The sequence below is a fragment of the Bufo bufo genome, chromosome 8 (genome assembly GCF_905171765.1).
Source record: "Bufo bufo chromosome 8, aBufBuf1.1, whole genome shotgun sequence".
Classification (NCBI taxonomy): domain Eukaryota; kingdom Metazoa; phylum Chordata; class Amphibia; order Anura; family Bufonidae; genus Bufo; species Bufo bufo.
This window is the reverse complement of record NC_053396.1, coordinates 177,386,511-177,407,191: the sequence shown is the minus strand read 5'-3', so window position 1 is coordinate 177,407,191 and position 20,681 is coordinate 177,386,511. Positions and strand designations below refer to the sequence as shown.

The 20,681-nt window shown below is 43.1% G+C and overlaps 1 protein-coding gene across 5 annotated transcripts in view; it reads right to left on the bottom strand.

Annotated features, from left to right (window-relative positions):
* Positions 1–3,246: 3,246 nt before the first annotated feature.
* The window catches only part of DMPK (DM1 protein kinase), a 33,324-nt gene continuing 15,889 nt past the window's right edge, over positions 3,247–20,681 (bottom strand). The window contains exons 4-16 of one of the 5 annotated variants that reach the window (XM_040442416.1): positions 17,755–17,838; positions 17,547–17,642; positions 16,171–16,319; positions 15,988–16,081; positions 15,707–15,907; positions 10,859–11,122; positions 10,433–10,509; positions 10,239–10,341; positions 9,166–9,290; positions 8,381–8,490; positions 7,843–7,913; positions 7,359–7,433; positions 3,247–6,427 (exon numbers count right to left, since the gene is read on the bottom strand). In XM_040442416.1, coding sequence (XP_040298350.1) covers positions 6,341–6,427; positions 7,359–7,433; positions 7,843–7,913; positions 8,381–8,490; positions 9,166–9,290; positions 10,239–10,341; positions 10,433–10,509; positions 10,859–11,122; positions 15,707–15,907; positions 15,988–16,081; positions 16,171–16,319; positions 17,547–17,642; positions 17,755–17,838 — 1,536 coding nt within the window. In that variant the 3' untranslated portion in view covers positions 3,247–6,340. Of the gene's footprint in view, positions 6,428–7,358; positions 7,434–7,842; positions 7,945–8,380; positions 8,491–9,165; positions 9,291–10,238; positions 10,342–10,432; positions 10,510–10,858; positions 11,123–15,706; positions 15,908–15,987; positions 16,082–16,170; positions 16,320–17,546; positions 17,643–17,754; positions 17,839–20,681 lie in introns of all 5 variants that reach the window. The other 4 variants (XM_040442417.1, XR_005780745.1, XR_005780744.1 and 1 more) reach the window with 4 other exon arrangements.

Genomic DNA, 20,681 nt, shown 5'->3' with positions numbered 1-20,681 from the left:
CTTCTTACCAGTGACTGTATTTGTGAGTTATAACCTCCCTTCTGATCCTTAGCTGTGTCATGTGACCAGCACTCTGATCTCCAACTGACACAGGACAGGAAGTCAGTTACTTTTCTAATACTTCCTTTGAGACTGACAATGAGGCTTCCCTAGGAATGTATAGTGAAACTGGCTTCCTGTCCACACATAAGATGCTGTGTTAGGCCTCATGCACACAACCGTGGTTTTTGTCCGCATCCGAGACGCAGTTTTTGCGGCTTGGATGCGGACCCATTCATTTCATTGGGGCCGCAATAGATGCGGACAGCACTCCGTGTGCTGTCCAAATCCGTTGCTCCGTTCCGTGGCAGTCATATTAATGGCCGTCCATGCCGTTCCGAAAAATTGCGTAACGCACACGGATGCCATCCGTGTTTTGCGGACCGCAAAACACACAACGGTCGCGTGCATGTAGTCTTATTTGGGCAGTCAGATTTTTACATGACACAGCTGAGGATCAAAAGGGAGGGGATAACTCACAAATACAGTCACTGGTAAGATGATTACCCTCGCTACAGGACTTTTCTAACAGATCAGAGAAAAAAAAAATTGTGGGACTGCTTCTTTAAGGTTTGTCCCTCCCTGTGGGCACAACCCTGAGGGTATACGTACTTTGTTTGCATTACGCATGGATTTTCCGTGATGATTTTCATGTAATACACTGCCTGCTAAGTGGATATGATTTTGAAAATTTCATGCACAGTTTTCCACCTAGAAATTAAAGGGGTTTTCTGAGATTTTGATACTGATGACCTACTGGAATACACTTTTTGCTCTGGTTCAGAAAACTGCATCAGAAAAAAAAGTGTATGTGAAAACACCCCTAGGCCTCATGCACACTTTCCGTAAACCACATATCCGCAAAATACGGAAGCGGTCCTTGTGCTGTCTGCATTTTTTTGCCGACCCATTGACTTCAAAGGTCTGCAGTCTGCATTTTGCAGACCAGTATAGGACATGTTCTAACATTTGAGGAATGAACATACGAATGCAGAAAGTGTAAACGACAGGGTGACATAGGTACAAATCTGTCCTACCCATCTGATCGAAATATGGCATCTAGGGGCACCCGTTGGCATTTGGCTGTTGGCAGATTTTTCTAAAATTGCCAGATCTGTAAGACAAAAATCTAGTAGATCAAGACACTGAGTGGCAATATCCTATTGGTTTGGTCTGACAGCACGGGAAAAAAACTATATATCTGGCACCAAGGGGATGTTATAGAAGAGGAAGCCTAATTTGAAGCACCTAGGCCCTAATGCAGAATCTGTAATGTGCCATTTATAATACTGCTGTGTTATGTGGCAGGATATCTATCAAGTCTTCCTGTATTTGGGTGGGTTAGATAGTTGGCCACGTATAACCCTGCTGCAGTACATGGCCTTATATGCTGTATATTTTCCGCCTCAGTCATAAGATATATGGACTCATACATAGAACAGGAAAAAACGACGATTACTTGAGACTGTTGTTGTCAATGGATGTTCCTTGGTTGCTAGGTTTCCTTTAATTGTCCCATATATACTTTGCCTAAATATCACTGGAAAGATAGAAGCCCCTCTTGGAATCTGGGCCTCTTGCCACCGCTTATTCTATTTAAAAGTTCTCTGGAACAAATGAAACCAGCGTCTGGTCCTTGTAATAAATCCCTAAGCAGGACAGGTCACTGGGAATCTGCCAAAAATCTAGTCCTAAGTCTCATTTGAAGAAAAGTGTACCCACTGTCTATGTAAGTGTTTGGACCATAGGCCAAGAAACCTACTAACAAAAAGACCTTAATTGATTTGAATGTAATGCTGCTGGCCGTGCCTCTGTTCACATTAGTGCCTGGACCCAAATACATAATATGCTATAGAGGCAGAACAAGTGGGTGCTATGGGGCCCTTGGGGGTAGAAGCCCACTCCATCCCCTTAGCTACTGGGTGATAAGAGCCTATGGAGGACTCTACTCTGCAGCGAAACTTCATTCAAAGCCTGCAGAACTGGCCCAATGGGCATGAAAATGGTGTGGAAAGAGACAGTGGACTACTCTGTCCAGGGTGGCAAAACACAGCACCACATCATGGATTGGCCCATTTTGATTTTTATTATGGGACCAACCTTTCTTCTATGCATAACACCACCTGGACCCACCTGTTCTCATCTGTGGGTGGCCCAGCTGCTGTATACTGGTTGATAATAGTATGATATGGTAAAGTTAAAGACGTCTTTAAAAAAAAAAGCTCCATGAAATCGATAAATTGACTACAATGTGCATAGGCCCAAAGTAAAGTCTGTAACACGGTCCCTCAGCTATCATGTTCTATTTATGATACAGTTGGCCCAAAGTCAAGGCTGTAGCTTGGTTCCTCAGATATCATATTCTATTTATAATACTGGTGGCCCAAAGTGAAATCTGGCATGGTTCCTCAGCCATCATGTTCTATTTATGATACAGTTAGCCCAAATGAAATCTGGCATGGTTCCTCAGCTATCATGTTCTGCTTATAATACTGGTGGCCCAAAGTGAAATCTGTAACACGGTCCCTCAGCCATCATGTTCTATTTATGATACAGTTAGCCCAAATGAAATCTGGCTTGGTTCCTCAGCTATCATGTTCTGCTTATAATACTGGTGGCCCAAAGTGAAATCTGTAACACAGTACCTCAGCTATCATGTTCTATTTATAATATAGTGTATTCTTATGTGGCAGAGGGCCCCACAGGCATCAGGGTCCGGTTGTGACTACTACTTCTGCACTCCCTATAGCTATACCAACTGTGAAAAAGTACACATTGTCACTGCTGCCTATACCCAGTTATACAAATATAACATTGGTCCATTTCAGTTAATGAACTGTTGAAAAGCAGTCTTTTATGGAGGCCGCATAAGAGCACTGAAATGCGTGGGAAATACCAGTCAAAACAAATGCCTCCCTGATGAAATGGGTCATGTTTGTACGTCCGCATTCCTTGCTGGAAAAGCAAGTCCTATAAATAGGTAATTATGGTAATTACTCATAAAATCCTATGGCCAGCAGCAGCTAATAATAAAGTATGAAGAAGACCTACTGAGAGGACTCCAGCCAGGGTGGGATTTCTACAGCTTTACTCTGCTACTGATCCAGATCGGACAACTGCTGACATGATGATGATGATGGTGCTGCACTGGCGTACCTATTGCTATCATTGTATATTCACATGTTGCGGCATATCACTTTTTTTTTGTTGCCAAGGTTGGACCATGAGAACACACCCTTTAAAGTCATAAATATGGGCCAATTTTTAAAGATGATGCTCTCTACTCCAGATATTGGCCAGCTGATGTCAATTCTAGTGCCTGCTGTAGAAGATTGACCTCCCCTGCTGCAATGACTGATTTTTTTTTTTTTTGTATATGTGTATACAGTACACTCCATCACTGGACCTGTGAGAGTCTCAGAATTTGGATTCTCACCTTTGAATTTCTATGATCTGACTTTTTTGTCTTGGGAGATCCCTCTGAGGGCTCATACACCTAGCCAAAAATGGTGTGCTGTGGGTAAAAAAAAAAAAATACCAAAATTTGTGAATGGAATTTCTAAAAATCTTATTGCCAACAACACCGGATCTGATCAATACTCAACCAAAACCAAGATTTGGTTTGCTGCCCTGTATCTAAGGCACAGTAGTTTGTAGGTACAAAGAACCTAGGTAAGATACTCTACCTGAACCACCTTTCCTCTTAACTTGCCAAAACAGGTGTTTATGACGGTACCCTAAGGACCACACTTCGTATTATAAAGTAATTTTTGCCTTGGATCTAACTTTTCTCAAAGAAAAAGCTTAGGTTTATAGGATATAAAAAAACAAAAATCTACGACAGAAGAGTCTGGTCTACATCAGGGAGGTCTTACAGCTCCCACTGCAATTTTTACTCAATTTTCTCAGGCTCCTGTCAAATGATGTAGACATATTAGGGCAGGGGATGCAATATTGTAGAGCTAATCAGAAATGCATGTACGAAAAGGCCATGGCTGTTGTGATAGCTTTGTTAGAAAGAGATTCTCATGTACTATATGATGTCTGATTTTAATTTTTTACATAAATCATGGGATAACCCCTTTAACAGGATTTTTTAAATTCTCTTTAAAAGGTTATTACCACCTGAAGAATTTATGGTATAGCTACAGGATGCTCCCTGTGGATATGCCATAAATGTATGAGAGTAGAGTACACCTTTAAATAGATCATCATACATAAATCGATATAGATTTATAAAAACTAGTGCAAATAAGAACATTGACATTGCCCAAAAATGTCACACACCTAAGGCATGTGGGGAACTGGGGACAATCCCTACGGTCATTTATTCGTTTTTGGGCAGGACCAGTTTGGGCAGGATGCCGTGGGTAACGTGGGAGTGTTACTACTTTTAAGACATAAGATGGGCACGGTTTATTCCCAGATATGGCGGATGGTCGGAAAGGATGCTTTACTCAGAAATTGTGCTTTTTAAGACCTATTATCACAATGCCTGTGAGGTCTGTCTGTGTGTATGTATTCTTATGTGTGTCTGTGCGTTTGTGTTAAGACTGTGACAGTGAAACAAATCACACGTCATGCAGATAAGGATTATGGATAATCTCATTAGAAGAAGACTATTACTATGAACTACAACTCCCAGCTGACTTTGTTTTAGGCATAATGCCTCCCCCAAACCTCCCTCTCTGCCCACACATAACGCATAACCCATGTTCTCCCACCTTTTACCCATGCTTTTTTACTTTGAAGAGACATAATCTATGGCAGTGGTGGCGAACCTATGGCACGCATGCCAGAGGGGGGCATGCATGACCTGCAAAAAGGAGCTTTGTTATTGGTTGCTTTGAGCGGGCTGCCGGAGCATTCGGCACACCGCTTTCTAGATGTGGTGGGGGAGGCTCCTGCAGTGGTGTGCGATCTTCACCCAGAGGCACCTGGCACGGTAAGCGGCCTTGATGTCTCAGTGGTGGGCAGTGGGCTTTAGCGGGGGTCTCAGAGGTGGGACCCCCACTGAAGCGCTCAGCAGAGCGGTGCTTCTCCTTACCGCTGTAGTGAAGACAGTCTCAATATAAAGTCTATGGGACATCTTCATCATCCAGCAGTGAGGAGAAGCAGCACTCTGCTGAGCGCTTCAGACAGCTCTTTATAGAGATCACCAGGGGTTTCAGAGCTGGGACCCTCGCTATCAACACTTTTGATATGCATATCAAGTGTCAAAAAAGTGTAGTAAATGTATATGTTGTATGTTGGACAGGGGGCCTGCCTGGGGGGGGGGGGGGGTCTGGATTGAATGTAGGCAGGCTATTATAGCTAAATGGAAGATATACTATATTGGACTGTAGCATTCAGGTTAATTTGCCATGTTGGCACTTTGCAATAAATAAGTGGGTTTTAGGTTGCAGTTTGGGCACTCGGTCTCTAAAAGGTTCGCCATCACTGATCTATGGTGTAGCCATTTCATGTCTCCTGTTTTATGTGTGAGACGAGCCTAGAACAAGTCTGTGTGGCACAGAGAGGGAGTCCCCTGTACAGCAGGAAGAAACCACTGCAGAATCCGCATCTGCAGAAAGCCCAGAGACGAAAGGGGAGCTGAAAGAAAAGATATTAGCAGATTCTGCAAAAGTACGTACTACTCATTTTTGTATGTGAAAGTTGTCAGGGAAGTTAGGCTATAGAATTAGCTGGGCTGCCCTGCAGGAACTTGCAGAAATTTTATTGTTCCTTAATCTAGTAGGCACAAATACAGAGTCGGATTGGAGGACTTTCTTTCTGGTGGGCCCAGGTTCTGGCACAATTAAAGGGGTCCAACCCCATTTGGAGCTGACTTTGGAGACAATCATTTGCTACAAGGGTTCTTAGGGGTTGATTCAAAAATGTAACAAATTCATGATGCAATTAAAATGGATTGAAAGCGGTCATTCAGAATCATCTCCTCTGATGGGCCCAAGGAACCCCCAGTCCGACAATGCACAAATGCCAATTGTATCAGTCTATCTAATAGCTAATGGGAAGCATGGCCTCCAAAAACAATCCAATAACCAAAACCCAACCATCTTGAAAACAGTTAGGACGGTAAGCTTGGTTTTAGTAAGGTCAGCAGCCAATAGGTGATAAAAAACAACAATTTTGTAACCCATTTGTTCAGCCTGACAAGCAAGCAGGCACTATTGTCTGGGGCACATGGTAAACATGGACACAGTGCTATTAAGGGTCATTAGATGTTTTTGACACGTCACTTTTTTTTTACTCCTTCTCTCTGTTATTAACGTCTTTGAAAATGGTATCTCAAAGATGTCACTCAGAGGACTGGAGGCACCATCCACTTCAAGGACCACATGCTCAGGTGCAGGAGATATCCTACCCAGCCAGAGTTGGGTTTAGGTACCTGTAGAAGACAGTGACACAAAGATAAGTCAATTGTTAAAGGTTCAGCTAGGTTAAAGGGGTTATCCAGGTTTTTATAATCCTTAGGATCATGAGAGATCAATTCTCAGCACCAACACCAGCCAGCTGTTTGGAGGGGCCACAGCACACATGCCTCATCATTGTTTAAACTGGTTCACACTGCACACACCAAACTTTTCTCATGAGAGTCGCACCCCTCTTCAAACAGTTGATTTGGCGGGGTTGCAAATATTTAGACTCCCATCAATCTAATATTGATGGTCTATCCTAAGGGTAGGCCATCAGCTTTAATAATGTGGACAACCCCTTTAAAATAAAAAAAATTAAGGTAAAAAAGGGAGAATAATGGGAAAAAAAAGAAATATTAATTTTGTCGTAGAATGCAAAAATAAAAATGTAATTTACAAAAAAATTAAACTGAAATGTTTTGACTATGATTTGAATGTGTGCATTGCCTTCTAATGTATGTAAAATTATAGATTCTAAATGATGTGATGGATTGCAAAACTCTTTTCACCCCAGTGTTTTCTGGATTGCAGATAATCTGCTCATAAAAAAACTAGATCTACGACTACAAAAGTTTCATCATTCCTGATGTTAGAGTATTTCTATACTCAGATGGTCACATGGGCCTATGAAGAACCATTCCGAATCCATATAGATTTGTTAGCTCATAGAAAAATACTGATGATGCCGAATTAACACTGAAAGACAACAAAGAGGCATAGGACTCTAGATTCTGCTCTGCACATACAGAATCATTCATCAGATATATATTCCCACTTCCCAACACACAGGGACGAAACAGACACAGAAGACCAGTCTAACACCACATTGACACAACAGGGTTGGGTGGGAGTCACCCCCGATCAACATAGGACAACATAATAGGTGACATGCATGTGACATACCCGTGAGAAGAGCAGCATGTGACGGTGAACTGGTGTCACTAAGGGGTGGCAATAGGAAGGTATACAGCTATCTAGCTGAGAGAGAAGATAGACAAAGGTTTGGAATCAGGTCCGGGGCTTAAATATTCCTAATGCTTCCAATGTCCCAAAAAACATCTCCCACTAGACAAAGTATGTCCATCTCAACAAGCAGTCTACCGTCAATCTCTATGGGAGTTCCCCTATTTTTGGCCTTTATTGAGTTATACAAGGCTGGGCTTGTATACCAGGGTTGTCTATGTGTCTCAGGTACACAAAGTCATTCAAATGGGCCAAAGTCCCAAGACACTTTTAGAGTCATTCTGCCTGGGAACATACTGTGCTACTGGCCCTCTTTCCAAAATTTAGTCCCTGGTGAGCTGCCACCCCTCTTCTTCCCTCCACCATCCCCTAGAATTAAAATACCCAGCTTGACTCCCATTTCCAGTTCCTATAGAAGTCTCACTTGTCTAATCCTAGAGGTAGGTTCAGATTTCTGTTTGCAGGTTTCACATCTTCGGGGTAGGAAATGTTTTTCTGTAAGAGGTTGGATGGCAGATATCAGAGGCTTGTTAGAAGAAAGGAAGATATTTACAATGATGCATACAGAAGACAGCTATGTAAAGAGGATTTAAAGTTGGGTTGAGACAGATGGCAAAATACATCATGAATGGTCAGTATAGCAGTGCGGTAGTGTTGTACATAGAAGGTAAAAAGAATCAAGCATGTAGCCAGAATTAGACTGCATGGTGGCCAAGGCTGGACAGCTAGTTGCCATTGCTCACTATGGTAGAAGCCTCCTAAGAACATAAACTGAAGTGCTGGACCAGGATCATATGATCCCTACAGCACTGAAGCATGCTTACCATAGCTATGACCGAAAGGTGTCCTAGCGGTGTTCACCATAGAATAAACATAGCCCTATGGCACTCAGCTGAGATGCTTGCATTATACCTCATGTGTACAAACCTTTAGATTTTAATTAAGTTGTGTCTCTTCCTCACCTCTTTCTTCTCCTTCCTCTTCACCTCTCTCTCTGTCTTTTAGTTGCTGCTCCAATGAGCAGATTTTGCTCTGGAGTTCAGAGTTCAACTGGTCAGCTTCATACAGGCGACTGTGAAAACAACCAAAGTAGACAGTAACACCAGAAGTAATGCACCAAAGCCATGATGGTGTTGAGCATTGGCCAAATCAGCTTCAACCCTTTCATGTAATGATTTTTTCTATATGTATAATGGATGAGAAAGTCCATCAATGTCATAGTGTAATGATCTAGGGGAAGGCAAACTGCTGGAAGCCCAACCAGTCCCTGGAAGAGGGGGACTTACTACTCCATTCTTCCCCACCAGCATGTCTGTGGTAAGGAGTTGTTGCATGGATCGGTGCATGGATATAGCCTGTGATGAGTTATGGAAACAGGACTGAAGTTCAGGTCCCATCACCTCAATCTTTGTTTGCAAAGCACAAAAATATAGCACTTGTCAGTACAGAGCACGGCATTGGCTGGATAGATGAGAAGCCCTTCATGCGGCTTTAAGGGGGGGGGTTACTGGCTCTCAGTAGAAAGACCGAACCAGCTTTGCATTAAGCTTTTTGGCAGTGTTCCATGGGCAACTTAGATCTCTTCCAGAAGGACAAAAACATAAAACACAACACCATTACAATGCATATAATACATGAATAAAGGTCAAGCAGATTGCTAACATGGATAACGTTGCCCAGGTCAAGAAAGTGTCTACATGTTTACTTCCTCACAGATCATCTTCAATGGACTGACAGATGTTCTCACCTGGCCAGGCTCTGATTGGCTGCTTGAAGGAGGCTAATTTCAGAAGACAGAGCCTCCCTGGCCTCTGACTCACTCTGCAGAGCATTGCGCAACTCAGATAACAAGGAGGGATCCAAATGTGATTCCTGGAGGTATGAGATATACGTTCTGTTATCATGCCTGAATTAGATGTACTGTCCAAGATGAGACTGTTACATCCATTCACTATCTAACCTTTTTTTTTTTATAAAGCCTGTGGATTTTTGGCATTTTCAGTCTGACATGCAATGTATAAACACTGGAGAACATTAATTAACACCAGTATTTTATACTGGCGTCAGATGCACAACAACTGTTATGGCACTTTTCACATTAAAATGACTAGCTCTGGCAGGCTTGTCCGGCGAAGAACAACCTGCCGAAACTCTCTGGCTCCTGCATTGCCGGATGTTACCGCAATGCCTACCGACCCCGTTAACTATAATAGGGTCCAGCGGAGATCCGGCCGCTACCTGGAAGCTGCTGGGTGCGCTAGCCTTAGAGGCAGAGACCTCTTAAAAGGGTTTCTGAGATTCTGATTTTGATGACCTATCCTCTGCATAGGTCATTAATATCAGATTGGAGGGGGTACAACACTTGGACCACCAATCAGCTGTTTGAGGATGCTGCGGTCCCCCGATGAGTGCTACGGCCTTCTCGCAGCTTACCAACACAGTGCTGTCCATTGGAGAGCAGCCGTGTTTGGTACTGCAGCTCAGCCCCATTCACTTGAATGGGACTGAGCTGCGCCTAGGCCATGTGACCAATAGACCTGACATCACTGGCCTAGGAAGAGGATGTGGCCTCCACCGTTCTGATGTTGATGACAGTGCTGGTCTGTGCCCCAGAACTGAAATCTACACCAGCCGAGTGGATTTCAGCTATAATTAACACCAGTTTTCCGGGGCGTAAATTCTAAGAAATGCCTCCATGCAACCCCTGCCCCATGATGTTAACCCCAATGTGGGGGGACTGTTTGAGTGCAGAAACAATTGTAGGGGTATGATAAATGTCTCCTATAGAATTTGCTTTCTGTATAGGGCAAGATTTCTCACCAAGTTCTCCCCATGGCTCATTTTTTGAAGGTCTGGATGTGATCCCAATTTACATGCACATGCGTTTCTCAAGTTTCCCCAAACATGATCCCTGCCGTTCTCCCTAGGAAACAGAGAAGCATTATTTACTAAAGATTGAAAGCTCAATGATAGGCGGCTCATTAACCTCAAACGAAAGATCCCATTGCTCTTACCTGAATGTATATGAGTAGCCAACAAAAGGAAGGTTGACTCCAAGAGGAGAGCTGTCCCCAACATCCGATATGGTTTCCTAAGAAGAAAGAATAGAGAAGAGCTGCCCATCTTCATTTAACAGCAAGTGTTAAATTACCCTGCAGCGCCACTGCAGGAGAAAGGTGGTATTGCACAGTTCTCATTGAAATCAATGTGATGCATGGGTGCACTGTGTCCTCCAGAGACTGAAAAAGATCCTCTTTGGTTAGTAGATGAGGGTCCTGAATAAGAACCTCCTCTATATTAATTTAGAATAGAATATTTGAACAAGTAATACGATAAGCCTTGTTATGGTTTTCATATTGTTTGGTTGAGTGCAAAGTCTGCCAGTTAATAAAATGGAAAATTCAGTTAATACTTGACCAATAATGCATAAATATACTCACTCCGCCCCCACTGATCATTTCTGATAGCTTATCTTCTACGATATCAAAATTGGAAGTGTCTGTGGCTCCCGTTGACTCAGGAACGAAAGGTGGAGTGCATTCCCGCAACCTTTCCCAGTCGATCTCAACAAAGAGTGGATGGGTTTGGAAATCATGGAGTCCACCAACGCCCAGGCGGGTTTCACGGTCACAAATTAGGGATGAGATGAAATCTAAGACCTCTGGTGGTAGGTCACTCACTGAGGAGGGAAAGTTAAAGTGCTCCTGCAAAGGAAATGTAAGAGTCAACTAGATCTGCTCCTTGACCTGTCATTTTGTAAATGTTCAGGTCAGGAAATATAGTATGGCCCATTATTTTGGCTAGGGCATCCAAAAACTAGCATCAGCCCAACATCTTGCCCGTTGTTTTGGCAAATGTACAAGTACGAGCACAGAATGGCATAAGGTATAGCAGAAATGCCCATAAAATGCATCCCATATGGAAATGGAATATCCTTCTATGCCTGTACCCCATAGGAGACTAATTACAATATAATCAGTTCTCATATGTGCCAGCTAGGCTAGAAAAATAGAGCCAGGTCTGGAAGATAGGAAGAGAATTATGTACTGTTCTTAAAGATGGAATATTCTTTGTGTTTGTCTCACTGCAGCAAATGGCATTTATCATGTAGATAAAGTTAATAGAAGGCCCTTACTAATGAATTGTGATTGTCCATATTGCCTCCTTTCCTGGCTGGATTCATTATTTCCATCACATTATACACTGCTCGTTTCCAGGTGTTAAGGCCACTGCTGTAGCGCAGAGAGGCCAGGGCTTTTTCCTACAGTGTGCAATCATGACCACTGCTGCTGGATGGGTGGTCATAACTCCTGGATACTAGCAGTGTATAATGAATCAAGTCAGCAAAGGAGGAAATATAGACAATAAGTATACATTAGATAAATGCCATTTGCTGAAGTGAGACAACCCCTTTAACCTCCGAGTCCTTAAGGCGGGTGGTGATTGGAAATCATTCAGCAGGCACTCTGTGACAATGCCGAAGGGGGTCCTGTGACACCCCCCCCCCCCCGTATCGGCGATCGCAGCAAACCGCAGGTCAATTCAGACCTGCGGTTTGCTGCGTTTCCGGGTCATTCAGGTCTCCGTTGACCCGATAACCCGGAATAGGATGGTGATCGGTGGTGTGATAATACACCACCAATCACCATCCTTAGATCCTGAGAGGTGGCGGTGACATCACCTCTCAGGATCACATCCTATTGGCTGGGCGGGCGGGGGTTAACTTCCCCTAGCTCTGCTCTCCTCCTCCACACTGCTTCCGTGGAGCCAGGAAAGAGGAGCCCGTCCGTCCACCTTTGAGCCCAGCACCCCCACGTGAGCCACCATAGTGCCATCTGTTACTCAAAAGTTTGCAGGGACAGGTTTAGGGAAAGGTTATATTAGGCTGGGAGACTGAGCGATAGTTTTAGGGGGGAAAAAAACGTGTTTTTTTGGGGCTTCACCCTGATGACTCAGCTGTGCGACCCTAGACTCCCCCAGGGGTGCTGCAGCTTTTTTTCTAGCTATATGATTTTTGGTTGCTATATATTACATTTTTGTGAGGCAAGGTTACAAAAAATTTAAATTCTGAAATTTCATCTCCGTTTGCCAATAACTCTTGTGGAACACCTAAAGGGTTAACAAAGTTTGTAAAATCTGTTTTGAATACCTTGAGGGGTGTAGTTTCCAAAATGGGGTCACTTTTTTGGAGTTTCTACTCTAGGGGTGCATCAGGGGTGCTTCAAATGGGACACGGTGTAAATAAACCAGTCCAGCAAAATCTGCCTTCCAGAAACCATATGGTGTTCCTTTCCTTCTGCGCCCTGCCGTGCGCCCCCGTACAGTAGCTTACGACCACATATCGTTACGTCCACATATGGGGTGTTTCTATAAACTACAGAATCAGGGCAATAAATATTGAGTTTTGTTTGGCTGTTAACCCTTGCTTTGTTACTGGAAAAAATGGATTAAAATGGAAAATTTGCCAAAAAATAGAAATTCTGAAATTTCATCTCCATTTGCCAATAACTCTTGTGAAACACCTAAAGGGTTAACAAAGTTTGTAAAATCAGTTTTGATACCTTGAGGGGTGTAGATTCTAAAATGGGGTCATTTTTGGGTGGTTTCTATTATGTCAGCCTCACAAAGTGACTTCAGACCTGAACTGGTCCGTAAAAAGTGGGTTTTGGAAAATTTCTGAAAAATTTCAAGATTTGCTTCTAAACTTTTAAGCCTTGTAATGTCCCCAAAAAATAAAATGGCATTCCCAAAATGATCCAAACATGAAGTAGACATATGGGGAATGTAAATAAATAACTATTTTAGGAGGTATTACTATGTATTATAGAAGTAGAGAAATTGAAACTTGGAAATTTGCTAATTTTTCAAAATTTTGGGTAAATTTGGTATTTTTTATAAATAAAAATGAATTTTTTCGACTCCCTTTTACCAGTGTCATGAAGTACAATATGTGACGAAAAAACTATCTCAGAATGGCCTGGATAACTAAAAGCGTTTTAAAGTTATTCACACATAAAGTGACACTGGTCAGATTTTCAAAAAATGGCCTGGTCCTTAAAGAGGACCTTTCACCAGAGGAAAGCCTCTAAACTAACTATACAGGAGTGTAGAGCGGCGCCCAGGGATCCCGCTGCACTTACTGTTATCCCCGGGCGCCGCGGTATAGCCTCCGGTATGTAAGAAGTTAGGCTCCACCCACTTGATCCTGCCGGCGTCTTCTTCTCCTATGCTGTAGTGCTGGCCAATCACAGCGCTCAGCTCATAGCCAGGCTATGAGCTGAGCGCTGCGATTGGCCAGCGGTACAGCATAGGAGAAGACGACGCCGGCAGGCTCAACTGGGTGGAGCCTAAATTCTTACATACCGGAGGCTATACCGGGCGAACGGAGCGGCGCCCGGGGATAACAGTAAGTGCAGCGGGATCCCTGGGCGCCGCTCTACACTCCTGTATAGTTAGTTTAGAGGCTTTCCTCTGGTGAAAAGTCCTCTTTAAGGTGAATATGAGCCCGGTCCTTAAGGGGTTAAAGGGTTTCTGTCAGCAGGAAAATGGTTATTAGCCTGGCTGACATTAGTGATGTACTAATGTCAGCTGAACATAACTATATTAGTGCCATCTCACTGCCTCCTGCGAGGCTCTGTTCTGCCTCCTCTGGCCACGCCCTGCTACACTTAATTGACAGGGCCAGGCAGCGATGGTCTCCTCTTGCCGGCGCTGTCTGTCGTGGAAATCTTGCGCCTGCGCCGACCCGTTTAGTATTTGGCGCAGGTGCAGTAAGTGAGGGACGCTCGCCGTCTGACGGCTTCACTCACTTCACTGCGCCTAATACTAAACAGGACGACGCAGGCGCAAGATTTCCATGGCAGACAGGGCTGGCAAGAGACCAGCGCTGCCTGGCCCTGTCAATCAAGTGTAGCAGGGCGTGGCCAGAGATGGGAGAACGGAGCCTCTAGGAGCAAGAGCAATGCCCCCCTGCTCCTAGAGGCTCATTTGCATATTATAAAAGTTATTTTTTTCTCAATAACGGGGGCAGGCAGTGAGATGGCACTAATATAGTTATGTTCAGCTGACATTAGTACATCACTAATGTCAGCCAGGTTAATAAGCATTTTCTGCAGACAGAAACCCTTTAAAGGCTATGTACACCTTCAAGGGCAATTTTTTATTTTATGATTGCATTTTACTCATTTTGGGCTAAAAATATTTTTTTTAATTGGTCTTTATTACAAATATTGAGCCGTTCTGTCACAAAGGGTTAACTGGTTTTCTATGTGTGTGAATCGTACTTTTTACTTTTACTTTGTGCCAGTCATCTAATAAACCTTATCTCTAAATTACTAAAAGGTCATAAACACATTTTTAAGCCATATTCTTATTAGTAAGATAAGAATTGAGCTATAATGGGTGTTATGGAGGTCAGAGAGCTGTCAGCTGAGCTGCCTGATGGAACAGAGTGAAATTTTAAACACTGCTACTAGAGAAACTCAAGGCTGCACAAAGACAGGGGTTCAACATTTTTTTTACTAAAGACCAATTGAAAAAATGATTTTTAGCTGAAAGTGAGTACAATGCAATCATAAAAAAAAAATACCCCCAAGGGTGTGCATAAGCTTTAAGATAACCCATTTTCTAATTTCCTTATTTAACATTGTGGTATTAGCCATAGCAGAGAGTAGTTACAAAGAGAGTCTCCTGATCTGGAGGACTCAGCATGTCCATACAGTGTATAATGCTTTGCTTCTCCTGTAGCAGCGCTGTAGGGGAATTCGGCACTTGCTTTCAAGTACCCACACAGCTGATCATCTTCTTGACAGACATGGTATACCAAATGATTACTTGTATCTCTGGCACTCTCCCTCAAATCATAGCTCTGGGACTGTAAAAAGGTGGTAGAACTACACAGCTCTGTCCACTGTGTAGTGCCTAGAGCTGGTTATTTTAGCACTACTCCCATTCACTTCAAAGTAAACTGGTGTAGTTCCATTGCCGCAGAACAGCTGATTGGCACGGGTATTGGGAGTCAAACCCCTTCAGATCAGATATTGATGACCTATCCTAAGGATAGGCCATCATTATCAAAACCCCAGAGAACCCATTTAGGTCACTTGGATGTCTGTGTAATGTTGGACTGGACAGGTCTTCCAGAACAGATGAGGATCCTGAACATAGGAGCTCCCTTTACTAACTTCCTAATAGGGTAAATGAAAATGAGTCTTCTAAACTGTATAAAGCAGGCCTTGGAAAGTATCATAAAGTGAAGTCTGGTATACCAGCAGCTTGAGTTTACTTACTTTATAGTGAAGAATCTTTCCATATGTTTCCACAACAGATTCTGCATAAAAGGGAGGGTGTCCAAAGAACATCTCGTAGGCACAGGCCCCTATAGACCACCAATCACATTCAACACTGTAAGACAAGGTATGGTCTTCAAGGGCAAGAAGAATTTCTGGAGATAGGTAGTCAGGAGTTCCAACAGCAACAGAGCAGGACACCTTCAAGAAAAGTCAGAAGTCTTTAGTTAAACCTATTATATGTTGAAGGGCACCAGGAATAAACTCTAGGTTGAACATACCGTGCCATCTTGGCGCAATTTCAAACAAGAACCAAAATCACCAAGGTGGATATGTCCTGACCGGTTTAACAGCATGTTGTCTGGCTTTATATCTCTGAGGAATAGGAAGAAAAGAATGTAAGGGTAAATAAAGATTATTTTACATGGCTCATAGCAATAAATAAATATTTGCACATCTCTCACCTATGTATGTAACCCAGAGAATGGACAGAATTAACAGCCATGATCATCTCAGCCAGGTAGAAGATTGCCATGTGTAGAGGAAACCCATCTGGAAACTTACTGAGCATGGATAGAAGGTCACCTCCCACATAATAATCCATCACAAGGTACTAGGAAAGAGAAGTATTACTGGTCATCAGTCAGTAGCAGGAGATCTATCTAATAAGAAACCCAAAATTCATATACGGCTTCAGTTAACCCTTCCTTTCTTCATTCATTAATACACATAGGGGCCAGTAAACTGAGATGTGGAGTGTTCCTCATTAATACACATAGGGGCCAGTAAGCTGAGATGTGGGTGTTCTGCCTAAAACTCCACATGCATGAGAGCTAGATACAGTAGATAAGTAGTTCTACAAAACGTCTCAGTATAGCCCAGGCCCTAAGACATAATTTGAATTTCCTGTGCCTCAATGCAAAATTGAAAACACGGCCTATCAAAATAGTGTCTCAGCAGGTTAAAGAGGTCATGTGTAGCCTTTATTGGAGGTCATTACACAAGGGAATCTGGTTCCTGTGGTACAGAGTCTGAAGAAAGGCACAATCCCCTGTGACAAGCAGTAGGCAGAACTGAGGAGAGTGTGTGAAGAGCATGAAAAGAACCAGGAGAAGTAGCTACGTGGGAAGCCTACATGTGGGTTGCATCACCCCAGGTTAGTTGGGTCACTAAGTCAGACCAGAGACTGCAGGGATCAGCCACTCAATGTGTATGAGAAGCAGAAAAATGACTAACTCATGTCTGCAGAGGAGATCGTCAAAAAGCAGGAGGCACCTGGTGTACTAATAGCATGATTAACTAAGACATCAGTGATTATGTTGTTATAATTTAGTACATTGACTGTGTTGTGTGACGAATTCCACAGACCATTAAAGAAGCCACACACCTGAGTACCATGGCCTATACCTAAGAGAGACTTACTGTTGCTCACTGTGTTACTGAAGTTTTTACATGTACCCTCTTAAATAGTCAAGTGACAATAAGTAAAACATCGCTGTTTTGCAAGTCAAGTGTCATGTGACATTTCCTAAAATATCTTCTTTCAGTTTCATCACATTACAATTATCCTATTCTAGTACTATTTTACTCATGGAAACAAATTCTCGTGTTAATTTCCTGTTGGTTTTGCAGGATGAAGACCTTGCCAAGGAGCACCATAAATCTGAACTTTGCAGACTTATGTAAGTTTTATCTGGTTGGAAGTAATGAGGGCACTGGAATCAACTGCAGTCAAACCTGAAATTTCAGATTTTGGTGAAAGCCAGGTGCTTCACCTGAATGGGACTGACTTGAAATACCAAACATGTCCATGTGTCCTGTAGTATAAGTGAAAACTTACAAGATAATTATCATCCTGAAAGGCAAAGTGCAACTGCGTTATCCATCTCTTGTCTCCATTCACCAGAACTTCTCGCTCTTCTCTAAAGCAGGCAACCTAGAGAAAGAAAATGGACATGAGCATGAGACCTCTTCACTTTCTGTCCTTGGTCTATACACTGTCCCACTACTCCCCACACACCATCCCTCTATACGTCCTCTCCTCTCACATCTGATCTTTTTAGAAGGTCCCACTTGTTCATTATCTTCAGGGCGTAAACCTGAGCGTTGCTTTTCTTCCGCACAACTGCAACCTGAAATCAAGAGGAGACAAAGCCATCAACACAAGGGAGATATTGTTCAGCAGAGAACCATTATGAAAGCTCGTAGACAATCAAAACAGAGCAGATATTTCCCATTAACATGTGGAAATTGGTATGTACAAATTTCGTCTGTACAAAGTAGCTTTAGATGGTTCAGAGGCAGCAACCGGGCCGCTGCTCCTGGGGGGTCCAAAAGTCTTAATGCTATAACAGAGAGCAGCCATTATTTGTATGTGGGGGCATCACACTGTAACACAATGTGAATACTTTTGCATTGTCTATATAATCTTTATACGCCCGTCAATCTGATAATATTTCAGAAGAATGCAAGGCTGACGCCTGTTCGGTGGTGACCCAGGTCATTTTTGGCATTGGGCCCCAAGAGTTTCAAGCTACGATTATTAACTAGAATAGGAGAAAACATTTCCCAATAAAAGGTCAATTTATAACAAGAAAGTAGATTATTTACAGGCCATTAACTTCAGAGATCTCCATTTAAAGACTAAGCATATCAGTCAATGGTTTACCCAGTGGCCCCCAACCATGATCTTCTCACCAATTCAGAAGGGGTCCCAGGGATCATGTATGTTGCCCTGTTAAGATTTAGAAATGTGATACACATTAGCGACACAACGACTCCAGAGAAATTTGGGAGTTTGAAAGCCCGAGAAATGGTGCCTGAAATTAATGGGGATGGGATCCTACATTTGCATGCACTTTCACTCCTTTGAGCACATACAGTACACCTCCATTTGTCTGGGCCTTCTAGCTTTTGCAAACATGAAACAAAATTTTTTAATTAGTCTGTTGTCTTGGCTGTCATGACTTTTTCTCCTAATTTTAAAGTAGTTCTATAGGATCAAAATGTTCTTTTTAATCGCTGAGCTTACCCTTAGACAATGTATATTTCAGCCTATGTACTGTAGCGCTATGCTCGAGTAGTAATAGTCATCAATGCTGCAATTGTTCGGATCCTGAACTTCTGGTTTTGAAATTTCTGGCTGGGTTGGCAAAAGAAACTCAGCATGTGTTGCGTCGGCATCTGTTCCATCGCATGCTCCCCCTGCCCACCAGTTCAGTACAGGTGATGTCAGTGATGATGCTCATATATTGCACAGACTGGAAGACAGAAGACTGTGTCTAGACCGGGATGTCACAGGAAGTGGTGAAACCTGAATGCGCCCACTAGAGAAAATGGCGCTACTATGAAGGAGTAAGTAATTTAGGAAACATCTTCTATCCACAGATAAAGAGGTTCTCAAGGATTTTTATATTGATGGCCTATCCTCAGGATAGTCAAATTCAAGTGAATAGGGCTGAGCTGCAACACCAAGCACATCCGCTATCCAATGGACAGCCTCTGCATGGTAAGCTGTAAGAAGGTTGCGGCGCTCACCAGAGATCTTGTAAGCACCGTAGCTTACTCAAACTGCTAGGGGGTTCTGGGAAGATGGACCCCCATTAATCTCATATTGATTACCTATCCTGAAGATAGGCCATCAATATGAAAATCCTGGAGAACCCCTTTAAAAGGAATTCTTTTTTAAGTATGGTCCCAGAGAACGCCTTTAAAGGCTATGTTACACCTTTGGGGGCAATTATTTTTAATTATTGCATTGTACTCATTTTGAGCTAAAAATCATTTTTTCACTTGGTCTTTATTAAAAATATGGAGTCCTTTTTTCTGTACATAGCTGAAATGCTCTAGTAGCAGCCTCTGGATTTTCTCTCTGCTCTGTCAGTTGGGGAGCTGACGGGCTCCTTATGTCTGCTCTCTGACTTTATAAACACTTATTATAGCTCAGTTATTATCTTACTGATAAGAATGCGCCTCCGAAAGTGTACATAGCCTTTAAAGGGGTATTCCCATCACATACAATGGGGGTATATCGCTAGGATATGCCCCAATGTCTGATAGGTGCGGGTCCAAATCTGGAAATCACACCTACAAGGAGAACGGTGCGGGGAGAGCTGTGGCTGGTGGACCCCGGGTTTCCTGGGATCTGTCCACCACCATAGGCTGCTCCCCATTGCTCTTATACAAGTGAATGGGAGCGCACAACGCACGCGCGGCCCCTGCTCCCATTCATTTCTATGGGGCAGATGGAAATAGCCGAGCTAGCGTTCGGCAATTTTTGACAGCCCCATTGAAATGAATGGAGGGCGGCTGCGCATGCGCAGTGCGCCCTCCATTCATTTCCCCGCTCCGTTCTCGTTGTAGGTGCGGGTCCCAAAGGTGTGACCCACACCTATCTTACAATGGGAGCATATCCTAGCGATATGCCCCCATTGTATGTGATGGCAAAACCCCTTTAAGCTCACTGTGTGTTCATTGGCTACATTCTTTGTTTGGGATGCAATGTTTTTATGGATGTACATCCTACTGGTCTGGAGGTTTCTTGCCCTCATGCCCCCATAACCCAGCTCTGAGCCATCATTGCTTCTCAGCCTTTGGGCTAAGGTCAAGTGTGTAGTAGCTCTGAGCTATGAAGAATGATTGAGTGACAGATGCTACAGAACCATATGTCGCCATAAGCTTCTACTAGGGGCGACTACTTGTCCCTGGCTTGGAGGGATGGGGAATAGGCTGTGCCCCTTCTGCTTTTGGAAATTGCTTTTGCAAGACCGCATTCTCTGCACTTTTTTTGTGTAGTACACTGGACTTTTTCTTGCACTTTGGTAGAAAGAAGCATGCACTCAGACTTTCAATAACAAAAAAGGTTGCCATGTAAAAGCTCAGTCATAGAACAGGAGTGGTTTATTTGAACAGCTCTGTCCTTGGATTAGGTTCTTTCTGATATAACTCACAGTATTAAAGTCTCCTATGTCCTATT